Below are 25,740 nucleotides of genomic sequence, written 5' to 3'. Positions count from 1 at the left end.
GATTGGCCAATCGCGGTCGGAGTCGGAAAACGGCCACCATTCCGTTCCGTGTAAGCGAATCGACGAACGTCGTTCACACAGAGCGTTTCTCGCCTCAGAAAAGGCTAGGTATCACCGCCATTTTGCGTGTGGAGCAGATCCCGTCCCGTCGCGTAGACAGAGTACGTAGTAGTTGTACTCGCGTGGTTTTCCAATGTGCGTTTTTTTCAACGTGATACGTCGGGAAACAGTCGCGTCGCACAGATCGCTCTTACGTTACACAATGTGCTAAGAAAGGTAATTATCGCGCGGATCGCGCCAGGTGTGTGTCGATGTGAGATGTGAGTGCGAATATAAATCGCGTGCGTTGAGAAAGACGGGACACGGTTCTCGCCGTTTGAGAGAGAGACATCGGCCATCGAAAAAAAAAAAAAGGGTGACCCGAGACGTGACGACGATTTGATACTCCAGATGCGCGCTCGCGATTACGCCGTGTCGCCAGGCGACACCGCGAGGTGTGTCCGACGGTTGAGCGAAATTACGCAACGTGGCCGAGTTCGCGGAAAAAATTAGGGACATTTTCCGCGACTCTTTGCGAACGAGCGAGAGAGAGATAGAGAGAGAGTGAGTGAGTGAGTGAGTGCGTGTGCGAGAGAGGGAGAGAGACTGCCAACGAAATCGATAAGTGTTTCTCTGCGTATAGAGAGCTGACCTACGTCGGTGGCTTTGTAAGAGCTGCTGAAAATTTTTATCGCACATTATACGAAACACCAGGTCAATTTTCGGAATTAATTCGGCGCGAAACCTCCTAACCGGACTTCTCGGTTTTGCTCCGATTCGCAACGGGACGGTTTAAAGGTACATATTGTACGTGTCTCGTCACTTCTGTCCCAGATTGCGTGTTCTTTCGCACGGCGAAAGTTGTGTCTTTTCTCGCGGGATGATCGGGGAAGAAAAAAAAAAACAAAAAATCTCTCGTCTCATCTGCGTGTCCGGTTTTGCCGACGCATTTCTGAGTTTTTTCTCGAGCACTTATTTTATTAAAGATGCTCTCTCTCTTATTTTCTTTCTTTGTGTTGTATTGTTTCTTGTTCAATGGATGACTCACCTTTGAATACCTGAGGAGAAAATCTCGTTTGTTTCTTGTTTCTATAGATACTGCGCTCTTTATCTGAATTATATACCTGTGTTCCTTAAACCTCCGGGCAATCAAAAACTTTTTCCTGAGGTTTTCTTTGTTATTTTGAAAATTTTTCCCACTTTCTCTTTTACTTTGTATGTTACATCGCTTTGTTTAAACTGTATTTTGCTAAACAAATAATGACCGGGATTACGCTATATATATATTTTTTTTTAATCTTCATCTCTTGTTTTCTATAAAAATGTTTGAACAACTTTTTTTTGTATATAATACAAGAGCATGTGTTTCTATTTTATGTTACAGTTAAAAAACCCCTCTCTGGGTTTTATCTCAAGAGGTCTCTCTCTTGCATTTGTTCATTAACAGCATATCAAGATGACATCGACAAAGTCAAAAGAAGTGGCAGAGGAGTATATCTCCTCCCTGTCAGATCTTACAATCAACAGTAAGCCGCTTATTAACATGCTCACAATGCTGGCAGAAGATAACATTGAACATGCACCAGCGATAGTGCAGGCTGTTGAGAATCATCTACAAAAGGTTGTTTATATATAGTCATATATATATATTTTATATATAACTTCTCTTTTCTTTCTCTCTACAACTATTTAAAAAGTTTATTTACATATACGATATATTTATTCAAAATTAATAATTTAATAAAAACTTTGTTGACACAGAACTATTGAAGATTTTCTGCTCTTTAGTCTTATTGTATTTTAATATTGCACACAAAGTGCTTCTTTTTTGTATGCAATAAAGTCACATGTTTGTAAACTTATTAAAAATAATATATATATATTTGTATATTGTTAAGAATTAAGTTATAGTAAATTTTTCTGTTGGAAGATAATGATAGGCAGCTGTTTTTTTTTTTTTTTTTTTTTTTNTTGCTTCAATTTTGTTTTCAGCATTACAAATGTACTAATAATAATCTAATAAAGTGGCAGTATTATATACATTTAATTGCAAAAAGAGAGTTTACTATGTACATCATCCTTTCAAAATTACCCTTGAAAAAAAAAAAAAACAAATTTCATTTCAGTAATGGATTTTTCATTGTTTGAATAATATGTCTGTGTAATTGGGCTTCCTATCAAGCTGTTCCAAGGAAAAATTGATTTCAAATTGGTGAAAAAAAAAAATAGTTTGTGAGGAGAAATATGTAATAATTTCACTCTTGTTGACACACTCTGTCATGATATTTTGATGTGACCTGACTATTTACACCATCCGAATTAGCAAGAATCACATACCGCGAAACTAGATAAATATAATTCGTATTAAGATAATAGTAACTGGAAGTGATCATGTGTCAATGAATTAAAGCGTTACGTGATAACAGCTCTTAACTATTATAATAATGTCACGTGTGAAATCAATTTATTTTCGAATTTATATTCTGAATAAAGTCTTAGATAATTAATAACTGAAAATCTATGCGCAATAATTTTAATACATCTATAACATAGTGAGAATGGTATGCATTGTGTTTCTTTAGGTGAGAAGTGACATTAAGTTGCCAGTACTCTATCTCATCGATTCAATTGTCAAAAATGTGAACGGAGACTATTTGAATCTCTTCACACAAAACATAGTGAACACGTTCTGCGGAGTGTTTGAGAAGGTAAATATCTTTTAAATATATTTTGCATAGTATTAGTTTTTAGAAGAGTTTTTTTTTTACATTAATTAAAAAAAACTACTCGCACAAAAATGTTTGTTTTCAAAAATAAAATTTATAATTACGATGAGAATAAAAATTAAATACGTTTCTTTCTCTTCCAATCGGAGGGAACTTTGTCGGTGACCTGGAATAACCTTTAGTTTATACTTATGTACGATAAAAGTTTATGCGCGCGCATGAACTCGACGAATGTATTAGTGTCAGAAATATTTCATCACACGTGTAAAGTCTCTCGGTACTATATATGTTTCACAGTAGCATAAGATAATTGTTTGATCAATATGCAACATCACTTGGTCTTACATCTCTAAAAGGCTTCACACAAGTAGATGTAGCTAATCTTTTTTTATCTGGAAAGATGTTTAATATTCCGTTCTGTTAGATTTTAATTGTATTAAAAAATTTTATTGTATATATATATAAAAATTAAATTGTCACTTTTGCATGTAACAGGTCGATGAGAATACAAGAGCCTGTATGTGGAAATTGCGGCAAACGTGGAATGATGTATTTCCACCAAAAAAGTTGTTTTCATTAGACGTGCGGGTCCAAAGTATCGACCCTGCATGGCCAATCACTGCCCCTCCTACCACTATGTCTTCTGGATCTATACATGTTAATCCACGATTTTTATCGATGGTAAGTATATGCGTATACACATAACTGACAATCTCTATAACTGACATCTTCGTCATATCACAACATATCTATACAATACAAAAATACTTGTAGCCTCAACAAACCGCAACGTCGATCGTGTCGCCTGTTAAATTGCCACCCGGGGAACCGGTGACCACAACAGAGGCAGTTATGCGAGAGCAGCTATTGAAGAAGCAACGGGAGTTGCTAGAACTGCAAAAGAAGAAAATTGAACTAGAATTATTACAAGCTAAAGCCAGCTTAGAACAACAGCAGAGACAACTTGACAAACAAGCCGGAAATTTAAAGACAGAAATAGTAAGTTGTATATATAATCGCATGCTGGTACATCATGTAGTTCAAAATATAGTCATTTATCATTTTTCTTTGCAACAGGTTACATCCACCGCACATGTTCCACCGACTACGGAGGCAGCAACGTCAGGAAAAACTGTAGCATCCACAGTGCCAAATCAAACGCCGATAGACGTAACAAAACAAGTAAGTCAAATACATCATCTGTAACACGTCAAGTGTGAATTTCATATATTACTAACGATTGTGTTTTCTTAGTTTCCTGCAGCCACAGCGTCGCTCTTGAAGAACGCAAGAGCCAGTGGCGGTCCACGAATTTCACCGGTCAGTATGATGCAAATAGCGAGGGATAATAAGATCAATGCTACTCCACGAGATCCACGTTTGAAGCTGAATCCTGTTGTTCAGGATGTTGTAACGCCTACGGCAACAGTAGACCCACGTCAACGGTCGAGTATAACAAGCCCAAAAGAATCGCGAAGTGAAGGCCAAACGCAGCCAGTCGCAAATACAATTGTAACTTCAAACCAATTAAAGCAGCAATTTATCTCGAAACCGGCTGTAACTAGCACTGTCAACAAGCCTCCGGCAGTTCCTGCCGGTTCTGATAATTCAACGTTATTAAACGTTATTAATAACAATCATGCTAATACGAACCTCAACAACAATAATAATAATAAAAATTTCAGTGATAACACAAATAAAGATGCTGTCTTGCATCGAACGAGTCAAAAGAAAGACCCTCGATTGACTAGTAATAGTAGTAACCTAAACAGTAACAGCTCCAAGAACAGTCAGAATTTATCGGCTAGTAATAGCTCATCTTCAGCTTTGTCAGCGAGCAATCGGGGAAGTGGAAGCGGTGATTCAAGCAGCAAGTCCAAAGATTCGAAGAGCTCGATCTCACGCGGCTCTTCCTCGTCTTCTTCGACATCTGAAAAATCTTCCACTTCCTCCAAATCCTCGCATAGGAAACTAGGGAATAAGTCGCGGTCTAAACACCCTCAGATGTGTCCGAATAAAATACCGAAAATCGACAGAGACTCGAGTCCGGTTAGGTCGAAATCTCGCGAGAAAGACAGCGGAGACAGTTCACCGTCCTCACGTACCTCTCCAAAATCCTTCCAAGCCTCTTCTAAAAATCGCAAGAAAAATATGAAATCGAGAAAGCGTAGTCCGAGTCCTCCGTACAGAATCCCCAGGCGAAATGATACAAAATCGGGCTCTTCAAGCTTAAACAGTTCTGGCGGTGTTACTGAGGAGGAGCAATCTGGTTCGCTGATAGTATCTCCTCCTCATCCACCTGCATTCAAAGAGATTCGACCAAACGCTAGGCAGAGAAATTATGTAAGGCGTAATAAAGATGACAGTCTTAGTCCGGAACATTCTCCAGCCTCCAGTGCTGGAAATGCTCAAATCGCTGCTGAACCAACATTGGAATCCTCTAGTAAAGACGAAGATCTCAGGGCGCCGCTATCTCTACCTACCACTGCTGTGTCTGTATCTGAAAAGAGTGAGTCAACAGTGTTTAGCACAATTATTTGTATATTATTTTTTTTCGGTAGCATCTTGTGTAACGCTCTTTGTTCCACAAAAAAAATCATAAAAAAACAAAAAACATTTCTCGTTATTTACACATTCAATTGCATGCGAGAATATCTATCAATTTTTTTTTTTTTTATGTATGCTTTCTCTGAATTACTTGATAAGATTTTGTCTTGAATATTTTCTCATGAAGGTGACTACAATGTTTGCCTCATCTCTGGTAGCAATTGCAAGACTGTAACAGGTGATATCTTTAGAAGAAATATCTTTGACTTTATTGTGCGCTTGTGATTCCTTCACCTCACTCTCTTCTTTTCTTTCTTTCTGTCTTTCTTTCGTTTCTAATTTGTATAAATTCCAGTAACTTGGGCAAAATCTGTTAATAAAAACCATTTCTTCTCTCGTTATATAAACTCGAAGAGGAAAATCTATTTGAGAAAAATTATAATATTGAAACGAAAAATTAGACATTTGTATAATCAAAATGGTAATGTTAAGTTACTTCTAATCAACTTTTTGCGTTACGCCAATTACTCTACCTTGAATTCTTTTCCAGAAGAGGATTTAGATCTACGAGTATTACCGTCTGTTAATACTAATAAAAGACGCAGTGAAGAACATATAGAAGTAACACCATCTAAGAAATCTAAGGCTGAGAAATTCGATGCGTATGTATACAATATGATAAATGTATGTGCATACTGAGTGTGTGACACGTATCATTTCTGTGTAAATCACATCCGTTCGCAACGGAGTTTCATTCACCAACTTTACTTTCTTTGCAGATTATTTGGTAACGAAGACGTAGATTTGCGCACTCTGACACATCCTAAGGCAGGTCGACCGCCGACACCTCCGCCGCCCGTAATTTCCGGCGAGGACGGAAAGGACGGCTGGGCGAAATTGAAAACGCCCACAAAGAACGACAGAGAAAAGCAAGTCAACAACACCGACGATAAACGTGACAGAGATCGCAACAGGGACCGACTTGGTCGTCTCAGACTGTACAATAAGCTGCCGGACGATCCTAAAGAGAGAAGAAGAACGTTGTCGAACGAAGATCAGGACGGCAGGCCTGGGCGCAGAGGCAGAGAGAACGACAAGTCCGAGAGAAATGACGACAGAAACATCGAGATAATAATGAAACAAGCCGCCGAGCAGTTGAATCAGGGATCAATCACGAAGTCACAGTACAACACCTTGATCCAGGAGGTGTTGCACATGAGCGAAGATCGAAAATTGCGCGCGGCGCAGCGTAAGGAGAAGGAAGGCGGTACTGTAATATGGGAGAAGAGCATCAACATGGATGTGGATCGCGCCGCGACGTTCAGTCCATCCAGCGAAAAGGATATCTTGCGAAACAAGGATCATCCGATAACGCGAAATCCGAACGGTCCAAGATGGCAGAATCAGCCGTGGCAGCAGCCGTGGGCACATCCGCCGGGGCCGTACGGCGGACCTCAAGGACATTACAACGCAGATTTGCGACCGGTCGCTCCCTGGCAGAATCCGAGACATTTTGGTCCAATGAGACCGGATTATCAGTATCACGGTGGTTTCAATCACAATCTAGGTCCCAATGCGCGTTTAGGACCCAGTATGATGGGTCCGCTGGGTCCCAACGGCCCGATCATGTCGAATCTTTTGCCGAACGGCCCGCTAGGACCGATCGGTCCCCTGTCGAACTCTCCTATGACAATGGGATGCCATCCCGCGATGATAATGAACAACGGACCGATGACGAATCTTCTGCCAACTCCGAATATACCGCCATTAACGTCCAGCAGAAACGTGTCGCCAAATACGTCCGCCAAATACGATCACGAAGACAACGATCAAAATTACTCCGTGGTGAAGAACACGGTCGCGCACAATCGGGAATTACCGCCGCCCGATTCGAAGTTACTGACGGAGATCGCACGTGACACCATGAAATCGATAAACATAGACAACATACCGCGTGAGATTCGATACTACGGACAGACGGGTGTGGTTTTCATGAACTGGGACGATCCGCGCGAGATCGGCTTCCAAGACGGCATCAGAAGAATATTGATCGACGAGAAGGACACTATAACTTGTGCGTTTAACGATCAGTACAAGGAGTTCATGTACGAGGGAGAGGTGCACAGGTGTGTACATATGTCGAGTGTCGCTTGAACTCTCGAAAACTCTACACCGCAGATAATAACGTCGATAATTCTCTCTTTTCAGGATCAAACTCGGTGCGCCCACTCGAGAATTATACGTCGACGACTGCTGGTACGAGTGTTACTTCGGCGGTATGCCAATAACAATCGAACTCGGCGGGAAGAAGATCAGTGTAAAACTGGAGGGTCCGCCGCCGCAAGTCAAGATCGGCACTGTGAAGAGAACGGATCTCGTCGTCGCGAAAATCAATCTCATTATCAACGCTCGAAATATGGTGCCCGTATTTTTGGACGCAAAGCCGCAAGTGTGAGTTTCCCTTCCGCAGGCATGCAACATTTCTCTCGCACAACAAAAGTGAGATACAATTTTAACGCGAATCTTTTCTTTTTTACAGTTTCGAAATTGAAGGAAAACCTCACACGTTGGAGTTCACGGATGCCCTGCAAACGGTTCTTCTCAACGGACGACCGTTCAAAGTTGAATTCGGCGGATTACCAAAGCCCATTATTGTCAGAGAGAAGAAGCATTTCATTAGGTTCTCGGTCTTACCGAGAGGTGTGCGCGCTGGTCACGTTAAAATTAGCGGAATGAAAGGCGAAGGACCCATCGAGTCACCACCGCCATCGACGTCTCTGCTATCTCAAAAACCGAAAGTGGAAGCTGCGCCGGTGCCAAGCCAATTGCCAGCTTTGGAACAAGAATCCACGTCGCAAGATGGCTCGGAATTCCCTTCTGCGTCGAAGCCAGGTAAAAATCGACTTGTGTTTCTTGTATTACTATTTCAATTGTGTGTTTTTTTCTTTATTTAATAATCACTTGCGATGTTACAAATCAATTTACAGACTTGCAATTGGACATATTGTCTTCTGTTTTGCCATCGGCTATGGCGCCTTCATCCGGTTTGTCGTATCAAGCCGAACCTGTAGAAAATCCGTCTGCGTCAGTAACGACACTGAATATGAACGAGCTGTTCCAAAGGCTAGTCGAAACTGGTATTGTTCCTAATATTACGGAACAAAAGAAACAGGAAGAAGAAGAGAAGAAAAAGCCCGAGATCACCCCGGTCTCTTTCGACAAGCCAGAAACCCTTAAAATGTAAGTCGTTTGTTTTCTCCACAACATTGTGTTGAAAAAAAAAAAAAAAAAAAAAAAAAAAAGAATCTGCTACAAAGACCAAACTTGCGAATATCGAATTTTTACAGCAAACAGCCGGCTATCTCCGCGGCGTTGTACAGCGGTATGCAATGCAGTTCTTGCGGTGCCAGATTCGCGCCCGAACTGGCTACTCGGTACAGCCATCACTTAGATTGGCACTTCAGGCAGAACAGACGCGAGCGAGATTCCGCGAGAAAGGCTCATTCTCGACCGTGGTATTATGACGTCAGCGATTGGATACAGTTCGAGGAGATCGAAGATTTGGAAGACAGAGCGCAAAGTTGGTTCGAAACGGAAAAGCAAACGGCGGAAACGGAAGGTGTGGCTGCTGACGAATTGCCTCAGGAGACGCAGCAGCCTAGCGTCCCGACCGGCAGTGACGAAGATTCGCGCTGCCAAGTGTGTCACGATGCGTTCGAGCAATTTTACAACGAGGAAAAGGAGGAATGGCATCTGAGACCGGCGGTTCTTTACGAGGAAAAGAATTATCATCCGCTCTGTTTGGAAGATTACAAGGTTCGTGATCCTTCCGCTCTAATCGATAATCAATGTGTATTTGAATCTCGTCGGTTGATACGTCGACATTTATTAATTAACGAAACTTTCGTCTGTTCCATTCTTACAAAAATAGGAAAAAAGTTTAGTGGTACGTTCTCTCTCATGCATGTTCATATCGTACTTTTTTTTATATCAACAATATCTAGTTTTCTGTCGTGAAACACTAGTTTGCACTTATATAGTTGCCAATACTTTAGTTCACGACATGTGTGTATGAAAGAGAGGGACAGCGTCCTTCGAGCAAACGTTTCTTCACATTTTCCCCCCCACTCGCACCAACTGTTCGATGACATTTGCATTTTGTATATGTTGTTTTATCATGATCGAATTGACAAATAATTTTGTTTCTTTTTCTTTTTACTATTGAAACTTTAGAGAGCGTTAGAAAAGTCAGCGTTGGCGCTTGAGGAGACTATTTTAGAAGGTGAGGAGGGTAAGACGGAAGAAACACCCGAAGACGAGTCTAAACAAGAAGAAACAACGTCTAAAGTCGAATCTAACACAGAAGCGCCCGGAGATGAAACCAAACAAGAACCGGACGTAGAAATATCGACCACAGAAGTCGAGTTCTCCGCGGAGAACGCGGAACAAGCAGATCACTCAGAAACTGGCGTGTTAGATGACAAAGAGAAGACTAGTACCGAGAATTCCGAAGACAAGAGCGCGCAAAACGTTGCGGAAGAGAAAACGAGGACGGAGAATGAGAACAGTGAGGAAGATACAGTTACGGAAAGTGGCGAGAATGAGAACGCGTCTGCGAAAGTTGAAGAGTCTCCGGGCGAAGCAATCATGCCGTTCGAAAATATCAAGATTAAGGAGGAACCGCTTGATATCGACGAAGACGCCAATCAAGATTCGGAAATGTTTTTGTGTGAAAACATTCATATCAAAGAGGAACCTGTAGAAGAACCTATAGAACCAAGTACGTATGTCTGTGTCAAGTCATTTCGCATCAGCCTTTTCTTCTCTCATGCGTCATATTTACGTGTCTTCAACCGCGATTTTTTGCCCTTATTTTATTTTATTTCACGCGTATTTCACTCGCATTAATTTTTGGAAACCCGATGCGGTCTCACCGAAAACAATCGATCCTGAAAAAAATGCTAGCGTGTTAAGCGGATTTGACCTTCAGATTCTCACATTCGTCCTTACATTAGCTGCGAGACCGTCGAACCAGTCTTACGAATCAGCCTCCCAATTTTTACACGAGGAGATTGTCGTACTTTACTGAAATTGTCTTTTTCCATTAGATCCCGAGGAAATCACAGTCGACACGACATACACTGCAGTGAAAAGTTCCATAGATGGTAACGTGGAATTGGAATCGACACCGGCTCCCATCGTCGCGGCACCGTCGCGAATTAAGATCAACATCACAAAGCCCCTGAGTTCTAACAAAGAGCCGGAGGACACTAAAGAGAAGGAAAAAGTGGAAACGCCTCCGGTAGAGGAGAACGTGGAACAGCCGTTAGTAGCAGTGTCCATTAAACCGAGTTTACAGGGTAGGAAATTGTCGAACTTACCTCCCGTGGAGAAGGGACAAGAATTGTCCGGACTTTGCTCTATTATGTAAATAGTTTCGTGTAAATAATTCGGGAAAAAAAAAAAAAAAAAAAAAACGATAATCGTTGCGTATTCGAGAGTGACGCGCGCGAGTGTACAAAAAAAAAAAAAATTATTATAAATTTGAACGTTCGGAGCACGCATCTAGATCTTAAGTTTATTCTTCTTGTACATAAGTTTGTACAGCTTATACGACACGATGCGTATCCTTGAGGGAAATATACTTTGAGTTTTTTTTTTTTTTTTTTTTTTAATACGTTTAATCTGTGTGTTTTGTTAATCTCTTTGTGCGAGGTGTTGAGCGGCACGCGACGCTCTCTTTCGCGTGATGGATCGCGCGCGTTTACGACAATTTGTCGCAACTTTGTACAAATTTTGCTCGATTCTCGCGCGCGAGATCCGTCATCGCGAGAAAGAGAGAGCGTCGTGTGCCGCGGGCTCTCTCTCTCTCTCGTCTCTTTTTTTCACGCATGACAAAATTTAAATCGGATTTAACTACCGAGAACATAGGAGTCTTATATCGATTTACGTGGAAACAAAAAAAATTCCGAAGAATATTTAAAACGGATGGATAATCGTCAGGTCGTACAAGCTAAAAAAAAAAAAAAAAAAAAATTACATGCATAATATGTGAGCGAGTGAGTGTACCTTAAGTATTAGTATTTTGATAGTGCAAAGTGAAGTTACGAAGTTGTAAATATTTTATATAATTTTGAGAAAAAGATATAATGTAGCGCGCTCTCTCTCTCTCTCTCTCTCCGCATTCCTGCACGTGTATCCTCTTTTTTAAATTTCTTTTCTTTTTCAAGCTTTTTTGCGCTTTTGTGACGAGAGAAGAGTTTGGACTCTGAGTGAGAAACAAGTAGTTCATTTGTACTTCCACATGATGATTCAACCCATCGAATAATTTTTTTTTTTTTTTTTTTTTTTCGTTTTTTTTTTGAGCGCTATTGTGTAAAAATTGTGCTAGCGAACTGTTTGCGGAGTGAATGCATCGAGCAAGCACATGAAGAGAGAGAGGAAACAATTTCTGATTGGAAGTGTACAAATTGTGATATGCGAGATTGTCCGTTTGTACGTAGAGATCCACTGAAAAAAAAACACACAAACAAACAAGATGACGACAATGACACCATATATGGAGGACTGCGATTATTAGACGAGCATTATTTTTGTCTTATATAAAAGAGAAAAGAAAATCCTTGTTTACCACAGGTGTGACCCTCATTTTTGACCTTTCTACGATAATCCTCTTTATCATAGGCTTTATCAGCATTATTTAGGATATACTACGTCTATGCATCGAGAAGTGCATAAACAGATCGAACAATAAAGACATTAATAAAGAAAGTTTAAAATCCTTTGTTGTTGTATAATATCCAATAATCAATAAACTATGCATTTCAGATAAGAAAACTGGTGTGTTTGTGTGTTAAATCGCAACCCGGACGAACTTTCCAATTAATTTCCTTCGAAGTTTGCATCCTCAAGAGTGGTTTCCTAGAGAAAAAAGAATTTTATTTCCTACAAAGTTATATACGCGCGACGTATTTTTTTTTTCTCCTGGTAATGGGGAAGTAAATTAAATAACACAACAGTCCTGAAATCTTTATTCATAAGTTGCAATTGTGCGGCCATCTCGGAAAGGGCAAAGTGTCCTTGATGTTGCCGATTCCTAAAACGCACTGCAGGAATCTCTCGAATCCCATTCCGAAACCACCTGTTGGTACATTGCCAAATTTACGTAATTCTAAGTACCACGAGAGATTTCCCGTTACAGGTAGTTTGGATTGTAATTTTTCATAATCATCCTCGCGCATACTGCCTCCCACCAACTCTCCCACATCTGGCGCTAGAAGGTCCAGCGCTGCTACCTTTTGAGAAAATGCACATACATACATATTTAATTTTTTTTCTTTTTTATATTTCATACGTTTTTATCTCATATGTTTGTTTTGTTTTGTTTTGTTTTTTTTTTTAAATACTGGCTCACCTTGGATGAATCGTCTGTGCACTCTTTCATGTAAAACGATTTCATGTCTTTCGGCCAGTTTATAACAAACATCGGCACTCGGTCATTGTACTGTACTAAAAATAATTCATGTTCTTTCGAGAATGCTTCTCCATACTTAGAGGGGTTTTGTAACTGATTTGCATGATTATTCAGCACGTCGAACGCCTCGTCATACGTTAAACACGCGAATGGTTTGTTTAACCACTGTGGTTCGGACGTGCCGATCGAATGTACATCCGAAGCTCCCTTTTCAAAGATCTGCTTGGTCACTTGTTTCACCAAGAGCTCAATTTCGTTCATCAATTGTTCGATATCCGTGAGGAAAGCTATCTCTGCTTCTAGCATGTAAAATTCTGACAAGTGTAACCTTGACTTATTATTTTCTGCTCTAAATGTAGGTCCAAATGTATACACTCTTGTGAGAGCTCTGAAAAAGTTCTAGGAATACATTCGCGTTCCGATGATATAAAAACGCGATGTGATTTTACATACACGTTGACGATGATATAACACAATCAAAGAATTTAATCACCTTGCGACCGCTTCCAGATGCAACTGTCCGGAAACAGTGAGAAAGGTGGTTGTATTGAAAAAGACCTCGTCTTCAGTCTGATCCTCGCGTTTCATACTTTTCATGATCTCTTTGGAGTGCGGTCTGACAGAAAATACCTCACCCGCGCCCTCGCAATCGTTACACGTCAGGATTGGCGTGTGCACGCTTATGAAACCTCTGTCTCTCAGGTGTTCGCCAATCGACCAGGTGGCGAGATCGCGCAGTCTCAACAAACTTGAGAAGCTGCGTGTTCTCGGTCTTAGGTGCAAGTACTGCCTGACGTAATCCTGATGATATCTCTTTCGCGGTGCGAACGGATACTCGTCCTTTAGAACATCGCACGTGCCAATTACGTGAATGTTACTCGCGCGCAGCTCGGTCTTACCGTTAGCGGCCACAGTTAACTCGCCGTCCACGCTGATGCTACTTCCATAAGTCAACTGATCGGTCTTAAGGGACTTTGGTATAACAACTTGTAACATTTCGCTGGTCGATCCGTCGGAAATGTCAACAAATATGTTATCCTTCATCCTTCGGAGCGCGCGCACCCATCCCTAAGTATGGAGATCAACAATAACATTTGTATCTTCCGAACAAATTGTGACAAATTCTAAGAAATAAGAGATCAACGAGTTTATGAAAGATAAACGTTTTCACGTTGCCTACTTTTTAACAGTGTGTGGGTTGTCCAGTGCCTATTTCAATCACAAATAAATACAAAATTTTTCAAAATACACTTGTGTGAGCGGTGGGGGGGAGGGAGAGGGGCGGTGAGTCTCGACAAACCGAGGAACATGGGAGGAACAAGAGGTTCATGGGGGAACACAGCACGTTGTGTTGCTTAAACGTTAATATTTATAAAAAAACGGACGTCCGAAAGATGTCCGAGAGGATACAATAAATCCCTCGGATCTTTTCTCAGACGCCTTTCGTGCGTTATCGAATTGCTTCGGGGAGTTGAAAATATTGCGATGACAAAAAAAAAAAAAATGATCGCGTAATGAGGCACACGTCTAACCTGCACTCTCGTATGCGTCCCGATCACCTCTTTCGACGTCGTGTCTGAAATCGTCGTGCATTTGTGTACACCACACTTGGCGATATCTATGGCGTTAAAAGGGCGCAACTTCCCAACAACATATTTGAAGAGCATTTTCTGAAGATGATCCCCCGATGGGCGCAACGAGAGAAACTCCTCCTCGGAAGAACGTTCACTCACGGCAAAGATTCAAAATGGAGTCGCGCGTCGAAATTACATGCGCGTACATTTAATGCACATATACATATAGAGCTATAGAGTTTATACCGATCGTTTGTGATATATATATATATATATACACGTATATATTATGTATGTGCGTATGCACGTATCAAATTATTACTATACGATCGTATACCAATTTGTTTAGCTCCCAGTGATGTAAACGATAAACCGAGTCGCTACAACGACACGCGTCAAGAAAACGCATCGCTAAATTGTATAAAAAAATAATAGTAAACATATATATGTAAAAAAAATATATTAAAAAATATACAAAACTATGTAATCGCTCCTGCTAACGCTTGTGCTAGACATGATTGGGTTATTCTCTCGCTGATAAAAAAAAAAAAAGAACGTATCAAAGATGCGAGAGAGTTGGAATTTAGAAAAATTTATTCGAATCCGCATTTTGCGCAAAGCTCGCGAAAATTTTTGTCCTGGAAAAGAACATTTTAGAGAATTTCTCAAAAGAAACTGAGCGACGCAGACGATCCTGCTGTTTTGTACGTTTGTTGCACGTATTCTGCTATATATTTTCTGTTAAAAATTCACGTTCAAATGAATTTTGATCATCTTTTCGAAAAAAAAATGTGTTTCGCACGCAGACGTGTATTCATCCGATCTTCGGATAACGGGGGTTCCAAAACTACCCGTCGAGCAAAATCGAAAACAAGCAAGTAAAGGCGCGTTTACACGTTTTTTTTTTTTTTTTTTTTTTGAAAAGATTGACCAATAACGACGTGGAAAATTCCTCGCTCTTTCCAATTGATCAATAAAACACCTCTAAGGCCCCCGAATTCATAGTCGCTTCTCAAATCTTAGATCTCGTCTCCAATCTCAAAAATTTCAGCTCTCAAGTCTCTCGAATATCTCCAACCTTTAAATTAATAGAAACCACGTTCACGTTTTGGACACAGAGAGCACGCACCGACGAGTCGTTTGGTGGACATTGGCTGTGGTAGTTGCCAATGTGCACCACCCACGAACAACAGCGCTGGTTTACAAGGGCGGAAAAGCTATTACGGTTTTTCAAACGGCCCTGGCCGCTCTCAGTCTTCTCTCTGGTATTACGGTTAACGTCAGTTAGCGTTTAGTACAGTAGATAGCAGTATATCGCAAGCGGTTTTGTATATATATTGTAAAATACATTCGACGTTTAATCTGCTTTGTGCGAGAAAAACAACAAAGATAACATTTCTGTTTACCCTCGCAATTGTCGCGCGATTATTTTATTTTGTCGAACGAAAAACCCGAAAGAAATGATTCCGACACTTCGTTGGAACACTTGAAACACGTTTTCGACGATGTTAAATGAAATAGTCAAATTCTCGTATGTATGTTATCGATTGAGATTCTGATTGGTTAAGCCAGTGTTTAATGCAAGTATGGCCGCTCTGCCGTCACCTACGCAGGTATGTTGCAATTTTGACATTTTCCTAAGACGCATCGCAACGGAAAAGATTCGCGCGACGATGAGAAACGTCACAATTTCCCGAAGTCTCGTTGCGGTTCGCGTCAAATCGTTGAAATGACCGCTCGATCTTGGAATTTTTCTCAGACCGTCGCATCAGTCGATAATCTCAAACGGTCTCTCTAATTTGAAGCATCCGTTTTCGATAGCTGACAATCGGTTATTTCTATGAATGTTTAATCACTCGGATAAGAATTTCCGTTGTTGTAACGTTAACGTTGTACGTGTGAAGACAACTTGATCTTCTAACATTTTTCAATTGACAAATAAACTCACTAGGGCGTAGCGTCGTGGCTCTTGTCCTTCTCTTTCTCTATGTCTATTCAAATTGTAATTTTAATATCGATCCTTTTGCACAGTCTGTTCTTTTTTTTTTTTATTTTATTTTATTTTAAAACTTTTCTTTGTTCTCACAAAACGGGAATGAAAAACAATGCATAATTGTTTTGCAGGTAGCTGGAAGCCATACCGCAATATATGAAGCTTATTACAATCAGGTATACGGTTTAAAAAAAAAAGAAACAAGTATTCCACAAACAGATGCACACGCACATACACATTCACATAATATAAAGTATAGTCTGGTTACACAAAAAAACTGAGTTTTTTGTTGTTAGGTTGATCCAAATGGATACGGAAGAATTGAGGCAATGGATGCTGCGAGATTTCTTAAGAAATCCCAGCTGAGTGATGTAATTCTAAGTAAAATATGGGATATGGCAGATCCGCAATCGCGTGGATCATTAGATAAATCTGGTTTGTTTGTTGCTTTGAAGCTATGTGCTTTAGCTCAAACTGGAAAAGATTTAAACATGTCCAATTTGAGTCTTGAACTACCACCACCAAAAATGGTAAAACAATCTCTTTGTATTTACAATTAGAGGAGAAACATACATTTGTGTATTTCGGTTTTTTTTTACTTTTTTGCCTTTTCATATTTTTTAGGGAGATATCCCAGTTATTCCACAAAAGACTGTCACAAATGCTCTGCCTGTTATTAAATCCATCAATAGTGGAGATTGGTCAATAACTCCTACGGAACGTGCGAAATATGATCAACTGTTCGATAGCCTACAGCCAGCCAATGGATACATATCTGGAAACAAAGTAAAAGGTGTTCTCATGGATAGCAAACTTCCTTTAGACACTTTAGGAAAGATTTGGGATCTCGCTGACATGGACAAGGATGGTATGCTGGATAGACATGAATTTGTAGTTGTAAGTGTTAACCGATTATTGTTACATATTTTTGTTCAGTGTAACAATGTGTACATTAGCAAGAGTAAACTTGCAAGTCCTAATTGTTGTCGCACAGGCCATGCATCTCGTATATAAAGCGTTAGAAAAATATGCAATACCAAGTGTACTTCCACCAGAATTAATGCCACCTGGTAAGAGAAAAGATATCGTTAATAAGCCTAAATCTCCTATAAGGAATATATCGGCATCGCCATCACCACAACCACCGCCAATTCCACCCTTACCAAACACAATGACTGTAAAGAGTCTGAGTGGACTCGACGATGCAAAAGTAATATTGAAAAACTCAATGTATTTCTATATTTGTGTATCATAAAAGGAGAAAAAATGTAAAACGTGATTATGATCTTTTTTTTTTTTTTAGAAGAACGTACAGTGGGTAGTTTCTGCTGAAGATCAAATAGCTGCGGAAAAATTGTTTTTACAAGCTGACTTGGACAGAGATGGATATGTCTCGGGTATAGAAATCAAAGATGTCTTCCTACAAAGTGGACTTCCGCACACCGTATTAGCTCACATATGGTGAGAACAGTTAGACAAACTTGTAGCAAACGCGTTAAAACCTATGCGATGTTAATGAGAGATGTTTGACGATTTAGGGGCCTGTGTGATACTTGTCAAACTGGGAAGCTGAATAAGGAACAATTTGCCATAGCAATGTGGCTCATCAAGCAGAAACTTAACGGTATAGATCCTCCAGCAGAATTGACTCCCGAAATGACACCGCCTTCTCTACGAAAAACTGGAGAAACTATTGTGGTAAAGAAACATTCACTTTTGTTTTTACATCACAACAGATTATTTGTTAATTTTCTGATATCGTCCGTATTTTTGTTTCACACGTATATTATATATGTTTTTAAAATATTTATTACACCTACGTGTAACAATCGCGATAAAGCCATAAAATTTTATTTTGCTTAATTTACATCAGTATGTTTTTATGTGCAAAACCCGCGACTAGTACATCGTAAATCGCATTTGTCTTTTAAATGCTCGCCAAAATACTATCAGTATCACACTTAATATGAAGATTAAGCTAATTAAGATAACATGATGATTCAGTTTTAATTCCACTTCTTCAGATACGTTCAGTTTGATTATTCCAGCGACTTCATTATTTTGCCAGCAACTAATAATTGAAAGTAGATTTTTATTGTTTACTTATATTTTTTGAAATTTGCTTCTCTTTACGTACCTATAAATATTTGCGTCCTCAAATTTCAGAGATGTCACTAATATGTGCATCTGAGGAGTAATTCGAATTCTTCCGTTTGATTGTTGCTCAATTTGAGATGAAATTATCGCTTTTTTACCAATGTGCCAAACAACTGGAATGTCTGCTTTTAAATTTCTACAATATTAATCAAATTATTTTCTTGTTTTTAGTTGTATCGTTATTGAAACATTTTTTATCTTAAAAATGTCGCATTACCCTGGACAAACGAGTTTTATCTTTTTATTACGTTTCGCGTAAATTATATTACGTTCGACGGACGGCAACAGCTGAGGTATTCCCTGAATCAAAGAATATATACCGGCGCTGTTGTTCGCTCTTTCAAGAACGTTGCCCTTCTCGTCGCGTACTTCGAATATCGCTTGTTTTCGGCATTTTTTCTACCGTTAAAAAATAATTTTGATCTCATTTATTCGATTTTTCAGTCGTGTGCATTTTGCCTTTTCTTTTACATAATTGTTCGCTTTTAATAAAGCACAATACCTTGCAATACTGTCTCATAACTTCGGTTGTTCTGTTTCTGATCGCCGGTATTGTTTGTATTTGTTTTGGAACGAATTTCGATTTACACGGTAACGTGTTTTTGAACAGCAACAGCGCCGTTTTTAATCGAGTTTTAATCGAGTTTTTCAGAGTTTCGTTTATTGTTACCGTTGAAGTTGCGTCTTCTTCCGTTTTGCTCCAGCTTTTAGTTCTCCCTTTCAACATTGGAATTTGGATTTAGCAAAAGAGAAATACTTGAGGAAATATTGTTTATTTACATTCTTTTTTTGCGTATCGTACTTCAGTTTTTATTTAACGCACCAGAGATCACGCAGTAACCGTATCGCGTTTTTATTCCGACCGCGTCACACGTGGAACACGAGGTCCACGTTGTCCACGAAGTGTAAACCTTCAAAATGGGAAGAGAAATGAAAATCAACAAAAAAAAACTTACATATCCTTTGTATTTTTTTTTAATTTTCACGCGTATAAAGAACATTTTTTTGAAAACGTTATACAAAACTAACTTCCAGCTCGTATTCCGGCACATTTGCAGCCGACGTTGCGTGTGATGCATTGGGCGCCGTATCCGGGAATACAATATTTATCGCCTCGACGTTGTTATCAACATGTAAATAATAAACCGATCCCGCGGTATCTCCCATTTCGCACCAATACATTCCCTCCTGCTGTAACTGAGAGAAAACGATTTTTTTCCGCGCGTGTGTTGCAAAGGCAGTTTTATATCTTCGTACCTTGATATTATGCATGACGATATACTGATTGCTTGTCGAATTGAGAATTTGATCCACATCTTGTGTCACATTCTCTACAACACCGTGTTTACTGCTATTGAAGTACCACTCTATTAGATCAGTCATGTGTACTTCTACGGGCGAAATGCAGATTTGACATTTTAAACTGTAAAATCCATTTGTTTTCATTTGATCTCAATTGTGTGTATAATCCAAGTAGCGATAGAGACTTTGAGGCGTAATAAAAAAATCAATGCAAATCATTTTACTATTCTGTGTAAATGTATTTTATTTTTGTTTCACTAACTACTGAAACCACAGAAGATCTTTATCGCTTCTCTTTTTAATAAGTTGTTATTTTTTTGACGATCTAACGTTACGGATGTTCCTTCTAACGCCGTAAGCGCGGTAAGATAGCTGATTCTCTTGCGACCTATAGTTGCGTATGTTTCCTCCAGGCACTTGTAATAATTCAGCCACTGCTGTTTGTGTAATTGTCTTAAGGTCTCATTAGCTCTCGGATAGTCATACTTGTCAATGCTCAGAAACATTTTGTCACCTTTTTTTTTTTCATGGTTTACATCGTTTGTAATCATTATTTAAAATAGCGCAAGTGCGATTAAGATTATTACCGTTCGGTCGCAGCAAAGCAAAGGATAATATGTCGTTTAAGTAACTAACTAAGATAAGCATTACATAAATTTTCATGATTATCATTAACGTAACTCATTCAACTTTGCACAGTGAAGTTATTCGCAACAGCGTGTTAAAATAAAACATTAGGCGCAACAAAGTCGCATATATATGTAACCTGACTTTAAATCTTTAATCAATACATATGCATGCGCGCGCGTTCACGTACACACACACACACGCACATACAAAAGATATTTTACCAAAGATCAATTGTTAATAAATGTAAAATACATTTATATTACAGGAGAACAATAACATATCAGGTTACTCAAATCCAGAATTAGATATGATCAGTAAAGACATAGCGGAGCTTGTACGCGAAAGACAAAGTATGGAGCAGGATATAGCGCAGAAGGAAGCTGACATTAAAATAAAAAACGGAGAGATTAAGAGCCTTCAAAGTGAATTGGACACCCTCGCGGCAACCTTAAAACAACTCGGAAATCAGAAGGGTGAGGCGCAGAAGAGATTAAATGACTTGAAAGCGCAGGTAAACAGAATTATCATGATGTTGAAATTTTTTGAGCTTGCTTATTGTATGTACGCGAGCGTTGCTTTTTAGGCACAATTAAACGCAGTGCTACATATATGTTATTTTTGTAAGATAATATCGATTTAATACGTTAACAATAGTTTAATGAATGTAGTTAAACAATAAATAAGGAGAAAAATTGTTTGCTTGCGGCTTTGGTATGTGTCTTGACACAATAATAAAAACCGTAATAAGAACTATACGTGATACATTCTATGTGTGTGTGAATACATAAAACACACATATGAGCGATATAAATGAGCGCGTTATATTTGTCACACGCGTGTTTCAGTTCAATCTCTTGTTTTTGTTATTTTGTTTCTTACATTTATTTATGTTATATTTAATTTGTGCAGATATAGGCGGAAATACACAAAAATAAGACGAAATTAGGAAACAAGAGGAATTATCCTGATTGATCTTTTATTTTGTATTGTATTTTTGTTATTTTGTATTTTATTTTATTATGTTTGGCTTTGTAGAAGGCTGAAGTAGATAGGAATTTGAGTGAAGTCGAAGAGAAGATTCAGGAGGAACTGAAGAAGGTATACCAAAGATCACAGTATTGCTTAGGTTTGAATCGTTAGTGTGGTCTATCGTGAATATAGAAAATAAATTTCGAGTATATGTATTATTCTTCTTCTTTTTTTTGTAATAAACAAACATGTGTATGTATATATTCTTGTATGCTTTGCCGACATACCAAAATTGTTGTATTCTCTTCTTTGTGACATATAAAATAAGTAAATAGTTAATTAAATGTTTCAATAATAATTTCAAATATACTTTTGTTCTTTTCGACACTGTCTTGTACAATTGCTGCATAAAAATACATACTAATAAACAACAAAAGACTCTTATTACTCTTGTACTGTTTCGAATTTGTAGCAGGGAAAGCGAGTGTACAATTTTCACATGTTAATCTTATATTCCCAAGGTCGATAAACTCCGTCAACAAGCCGAGGAGCAAGAATCGGTATTGCGAACCCAAGAAGAGGAACTCAATCTCAAACGACAAGAACTCGAGGGATTGCGACAAGAAGAGCAGCAATTGGAACAGCAGCAGAACAAAAACAGGGACCAACTAAATGAACTGACGAAAAAATTGCAGGACACTCAGCTAGAGATTTGTCAAGCGAAGGCGAAAATCACTCATTTGCAGGAACAGCAACGTCAAATGAGCGACGCTATTGCGCTTTACGATTCCGCTCTCGCTGCAGGGGACGTCAATCTTGTACCTGATACTAGTCTACAGTTCGTACCCGAGTTTGAAGACGAGTACGTATTGTGTTTCAGTCAAACTTCTCTTTGTGTGATTTTAACGGTGATAGCGAGATTTTAACACATATACGTGCAAAAACAGATACGAAACGAAGAATGCGGATGAAAACAAGGAGGAAGCAAAGACAGATGCTTTTTCGAATGCAACTGATGCATTCGAAAAAGATGGATTTGGAGAACAAGATCCTTTTGCAACAAATAAAGCCAAAGAAGCGTTCAGCGCATCTGCAGCTGATCCATTTGAAAGCGCATTTTCTGCGCAACCGTCTAATGTAAGTTTTCACTCAATTAACATTAACCGCGTATTTATTGTTTACAAATATGATCATTAATGGAAATGAACAAAAAAACTGTAGACTGGTTTCGAGGCGGATCCTTTCACTGCGTTCGATCGTCCTAATGTAACAACGAAGCAAGATCCTTTCGATCCGTTCGGAAATGGGAAACGAAACGATACGAAATTATCTACAACTACGGTACGTAAATTTTTATATTTATAAATTTAATAAAGTGAAACTTGGGGAAAGTTTCCTGTTACTTAAGTATTTTTTTTCATTTTCTTAAGAACTCGAAGGATCCATTCGGGGACGATCCCTTCGCGAATCTTCACGCTCCTCCGCGCCCCGAGAGCCCGAGTCCTGCTCTTCCACCGAAAAAGGCAAAGCAACCGCCACCGCGACCAGCTCCGCCACGACCTAGTCAAGGTCCCACCGGCCCGTTAAGAGCGGCGCCGGCTCCCCCAACGCCTTCACCTACTCCTGATCCGTTTACAAACGCAAACTCGGATCCATTTAGTGCTCAGCAAACAACGATGGATAATAATAATAGTTTCACCTCTTCCACCGGATTTGCCGATTTCGCCAATTTTGATTCCAAGGTTGGTATTCGATATCATTTATCCTCGTATAAAGATTAATTTACATTTAGTTTTTTTTAATAATTATTTTTTAGAATTATATAATTATAGAGTAGTTTATATTTTGTAAAGCTTTATATGCCAGACTTTTTTTACACATATATATGTACACAAACACACACACACGCACGCACAATCAATAAAACTTTACACTTTGTGCGTAAAGTTTCTCGCAATATTTAATTAATTAACTGCAAATCCGTTTCGTATTTAGGAAAGAAGCTGCACAATTGTTGAGTTTTATCCACCACTGAGCTGCCTTCTGAAGCATGCTGTCTGCAGATTACTTTGTTGTTTTGTTCTAGAGTATTTATCCAATTTTGTTAAACTTATTATTTTTATCGCATGATTGATGTACATAATTACAGTTGAGTTTTTTATTTTAAAAGTTATAGCACTCTATATATTTGTTCGCATTTGATGACATTAAGAATAGCGAGTTTTTAATAATCACCAGCCAGCAGCCAGATGACAGTCGTCAGTAGTCGCGTTATTCTCTCTTGTGCATTTTCAGTAAAAAAACACAAAACTGACCAGAGACAAAAAAAAACTGCTTTAGCCGGATGCAACGCTTAATCGAACGACTCCACCGAGACCGACGACTAGAACCTACGTACCTCTATTGGCGCAACCGAAGCTGTCAGATTTCACGGAGGATCCTTTCCGGGACTACCGTTACGAGGATCCCTTCAATATATCGGATCCGTTCGCCGATCAAACGGAAGATGTGAACGCGAACAAAAGCAGCGGAACGGACAAAACGGATCCCTTCGGGTTCGAAACAACTTTCTCGGGTAAAAATGTTTCGACAACTAAAGCTTTCGACAACAATTTCACTTACTCGCTCGACAAGACGAAGATCGAGGGAAGCAACGTGAATAAGTTCAATGCCGATTTTGGGAAAGCGTTTTCCGTCGACAACAAGAACATCAAAGACGTCGAAGCTAATTTTTCCCACACGTTTGCGAACATTAAGACAAAACCTATTGATCTCGATGAAGCGTTTTCGACTAAGAACACAAAAACCTTCGCAAAGCACGTGTCAGACGTAGCTCATATAAAAACTAATAATACATATAAAGACCAGAAGCTTCCGAGCGATTTTGACAAAATGTGGAACGGCAATAATGTCACTAATTTATCGGAGGAGGAGCAACTAGCTTGGGCGGCGAAACAGAGCATAAGAGCGGAAGAGGAGAGACTTAAGCGTCAAGAAAAGGAGGATGCCGAGTTAGCTCTCGCTATCGAACTGAGTCGACAAGGAAAATCAGAGAACATTTGAGCTCTCCGGATCGGTACGTTATTTCTTATGTTACATTACCATCTATTGCTAGTACTATCATACGAGTAGTAAACGAAATGAAGTCGCAAGTTATCAAATTGACAATAATGTCAGATGCGGATACAAGAGAAAAATTGTTTTGGACGTTATTGTGTCTCGGCTGTTTTTCTTTTGTTAGTCGTATATGTAAGAGAGTGTTCATGTGTTTTTCTGTATATTTAAAAAAAGTTTGTGAAATTACAATCAACGGATTTGGTTTCTCTTCGTTTTATTTTTTTTTTTAGATATTGAATTTTTATTTTAGATATTTTTTTTTTAGAAATTAAATCTTGATTTTCTATCAATTTTCCGTGATCGAACGTGCACACAATTTCTTCTTTGAAAATACGAGCTGTGAAAACTGTGAAACGTCGAGCGCGAAAACATTGAGAGTCATAAATTACACGAAATGCGATCTACGTGATTTCTTATCTTTTTATGCGATTTGTATGTTATCACAAATGTGCTTTTTATTGAAATAATTAATTTTCATTGTTTGTTCTTCTATTTACAATATTACGGTACATGATTGATAATAAAAAAAAAACGTATCATACGTATCAACGTGAGAATTTTGTTTTAAAAGCGTTATTTGATTGATAAAAATAAACGGTAACACACAATATCCTCAAGTACATTATATATTAATATATATACATTATATATTGATATATATATATACACATTATATGTATTGTATGTTATATATGTGTGTTGTATGCCGTATATACACACATATGTACATATATACGCGCATATACATATATATGATGTTATGAGATTTATAATCAATATCACTCTGGATCACTTAGAATCACTTGGCACCTGAAAAAAAAAAAAAACTTATGCCATTTTCACTCCACTAGCTACGATAGGTTTATGTAAAGAAAAAAGAAAAAAGTATGTATACATGTTTTATGCCGACAAATAAAGTTATTCAAGAATATTCTGTAACAGTGCCGTCTTTAATTTAAAAAAATAAAAAAAAAAATAAAAAAAGCAAGACTCGGTTTCACGACATATTCCAAAGAATTATGTTCTTCTCACAGAGACAGTAAGTCTCCTTCTCTGTGTTTGGCGGAAAAGAGGAGGAAGAGGAGATAAACGCGAAGAAATGCGAGAGAAGCGCGCGTTTTTGTTCGACAAACCCTCTTGAAAACCAAACGCAAAGAATTTACATTTTTATTTTTCGTATTATCGTACAATTATAACAGTTATAGTATATCG

General features: G+C 38.8%; 4 protein-coding genes across 11 annotated transcripts; 2 read left to right on the top strand and 2 right to left on the bottom strand.

The window, feature by feature from the left end:
* The first annotated feature begins 59 nt into the window (after window positions 1–59).
* LOC109853274 lies at window positions 60–11,348 on the top strand. Of its 4 annotated transcripts, none has more exons than XM_020425203.1 (16): window positions 60–276; window positions 1,424–1,660; window positions 2,622–2,747; window positions 3,261–3,446; window positions 3,540–3,764; window positions 3,843–3,947; window positions 4,020–5,274; window positions 5,863–5,974; window positions 6,092–7,438; window positions 7,521–7,763; window positions 7,852–8,204; window positions 8,300–8,552; window positions 8,660–9,128; window positions 9,244–9,258; window positions 9,546–10,092; window positions 10,421–11,348. In XM_020425203.1, exons 2-16 carry the CDS (start codon window positions 1,496–1,498, stop codon window positions 10,741–10,743), a joined length of 5,724 nt encoding a protein of 1,907 aa, XP_020280792.1. In that variant the 5' UTR covers window positions 60–276; window positions 1,424–1,495; the 3' UTR covers window positions 10,744–11,348. The 4 variants fall into 4 exon arrangements, with proteins under 4 accessions (XP_020280792.1, XP_020280817.1, XP_020280801.1 ...); XM_020425212.1 differs by lacking the exon at window positions 60–276 and adding an exon at window positions 284–837; XM_020425220.1 differs by lacking the exon at window positions 60–276 and adding an exon at window positions 284–846.
* A 261-nt stretch (window positions 11,349–11,609) lies between these two features.
* LOC109853293 (probable asparagine--tRNA ligase, mitochondrial) lies at window positions 11,610–14,558 on the bottom strand. The gene is made up of 4 exons (XM_020425243.1): window positions 14,319–14,558; window positions 13,280–13,854; window positions 12,727–13,174; window positions 11,610–12,607 (listed from the first exon to the last, which is right to left on the bottom strand). Exons 1-4 carry the CDS (start codon window positions 14,451–14,453, stop codon window positions 12,347–12,349), a joined length of 1,419 nt encoding a protein of 472 aa, XP_020280832.1. The 5' UTR covers window positions 14,454–14,558; the 3' UTR covers window positions 11,610–12,346.
* A 1,062-nt stretch (window positions 14,559–15,620) lies between these two features.
* LOC109853735 (epidermal growth factor receptor substrate 15-like 1) lies at window positions 15,621–25,214 on the top strand. 5 transcript variants are annotated; one of them, XM_020426124.1, is made up of 14 exons: window positions 15,621–15,973; window positions 16,485–16,529; window positions 16,650–16,883; window positions 16,978–17,250; window positions 17,348–17,563; window positions 17,657–17,814; window positions 17,892–18,051; window positions 20,708–20,953; window positions 21,478–21,540; window positions 21,933–22,273; window positions 22,359–22,548; window positions 22,633–22,752; window positions 22,842–23,153; window positions 23,752–25,214. In XM_020426124.1, the coding sequence occupies exons 1-14, from the start codon at window positions 15,947–15,949 to the stop codon at window positions 24,472–24,474; spliced, it is 3,108 nt and encodes a 1,035-aa protein (XP_020281713.1). In that variant the 5' UTR covers window positions 15,621–15,946; the 3' UTR covers window positions 24,475–25,214. The 5 variants fall into 5 exon arrangements, with proteins under 5 accessions (XP_020281713.1, XP_020281730.1, XP_020281705.1 ...); XM_020426141.1 differs by lacking the exon at window positions 15,621–15,973 and adding an exon at window positions 15,998–16,148; XM_020426116.1 differs by lacking the exon at window positions 15,621–15,973 and adding an exon at window positions 16,190–16,252.
* LOC109853763 lies at window positions 18,203–20,309 on the bottom strand. Its single transcript, XM_020426160.1, has 8 exons — window positions 20,143–20,309; window positions 19,768–19,901; window positions 19,540–19,707; window positions 19,334–19,421; window positions 19,013–19,227; window positions 18,728–18,909; window positions 18,491–18,646; window positions 18,203–18,424 (listed from the first exon to the last, which is right to left on the bottom strand). The coding sequence occupies exons 2-8, from the start codon at window positions 19,891–19,893 to the stop codon at window positions 18,253–18,255; spliced, it is 1,107 nt and encodes a 368-aa protein (XP_020281749.1). The 5' UTR covers window positions 19,894–19,901; window positions 20,143–20,309; the 3' UTR covers window positions 18,203–18,252.
* Window positions 25,215–25,740: the final 526 nt, after the last annotated feature.

This window comes from Pseudomyrmex gracilis, unplaced genomic scaffold (genome assembly GCF_002006095.1).
Source record: "Pseudomyrmex gracilis isolate BER0280 unplaced genomic scaffold, ASM200609v1 scaffold_2, whole genome shotgun sequence".
In the NCBI taxonomy this organism is placed as follows: domain Eukaryota; kingdom Metazoa; phylum Arthropoda; class Insecta; order Hymenoptera; family Formicidae; genus Pseudomyrmex; species Pseudomyrmex gracilis.
The sequence above is the reverse complement of the archived record's forward strand: the minus strand, read 5'-3'. Positions and strand labels throughout refer to the sequence as shown.

Coding starts and splice junctions, on each gene's coding strand:
- LOC109853274 (XM_020425203.1), top strand. CDS start 1,496: ATGACATCGACAAAGTCAAAAGAAGTGGCAGAGGAGTATATCTCCTCC. Junction 3,948..4,019: donor CGATAGACGTAACAAAACAA/GTAAGTCAAATA, acceptor GTGTTTTCTTAG/TTTCCTGCAGCCACAGCGTC. Junction 5,275..5,862: donor TGTGTCTGTATCTGAAAAGA/GTGAGTCAACAG, acceptor ATTCTTTTCCAG/AAGAGGATTTAGATCTACGA.
- LOC109853293 (XM_020425243.1), bottom strand. CDS start 14,453: ATGCTCTTCAAATATGTTGTTGGGAAGTTGCGCCCTTTTAACGCCATA. Junction 13,175..13,279: donor CATCTGGAAGCGGTCGCAAG/GTGATTAAATTC, acceptor GAACTTTTTCAG/AGCTCTCACAAGAGTGTATA. Junction 12,608..12,726: donor GCACAGACGATTCATCCAAG/GTGAGCCAGTAT, acceptor TTTTCTCAAAAG/GTAGCAGCGCTGGACCTTCT.
- LOC109853735 (XM_020426116.1), top strand. CDS start 16,205: ATGTTTAATCACTCGGATAAGAATTTCCGTTGTTGTAACGTTAACGTT. Junction 20,954..21,477: donor TAAATGACTTGAAAGCGCAG/GTAAACAGAATT, acceptor TTGGCTTTGTAG/AAGGCTGAAGTAGATAGGAA. Junction 22,549..22,632: donor TTTCTGCGCAACCGTCTAAT/GTAAGTTTTCAC, acceptor AAAAAACTGTAG/ACTGGTTTCGAGGCGGATCC.
- LOC109853763 (XM_020426160.1), bottom strand. CDS start 19,893: ATGACTGATCTAATAGAGTGGTACTTCAATAGCAGTAAACACGGTGTT. Junction 18,910..19,012: donor TTATGAGACAGTATTGCAAG/GTATTGTGCTTT, acceptor TTTTAACGGTAG/AAAAAATGCCGAAAACAAGC. Junction 18,647..18,727: donor ATAAAACTCGTTTGTCCAGG/GTAATGCGACAT, acceptor TTAATATTGTAG/AAATTTAAAAGCAGACATTC.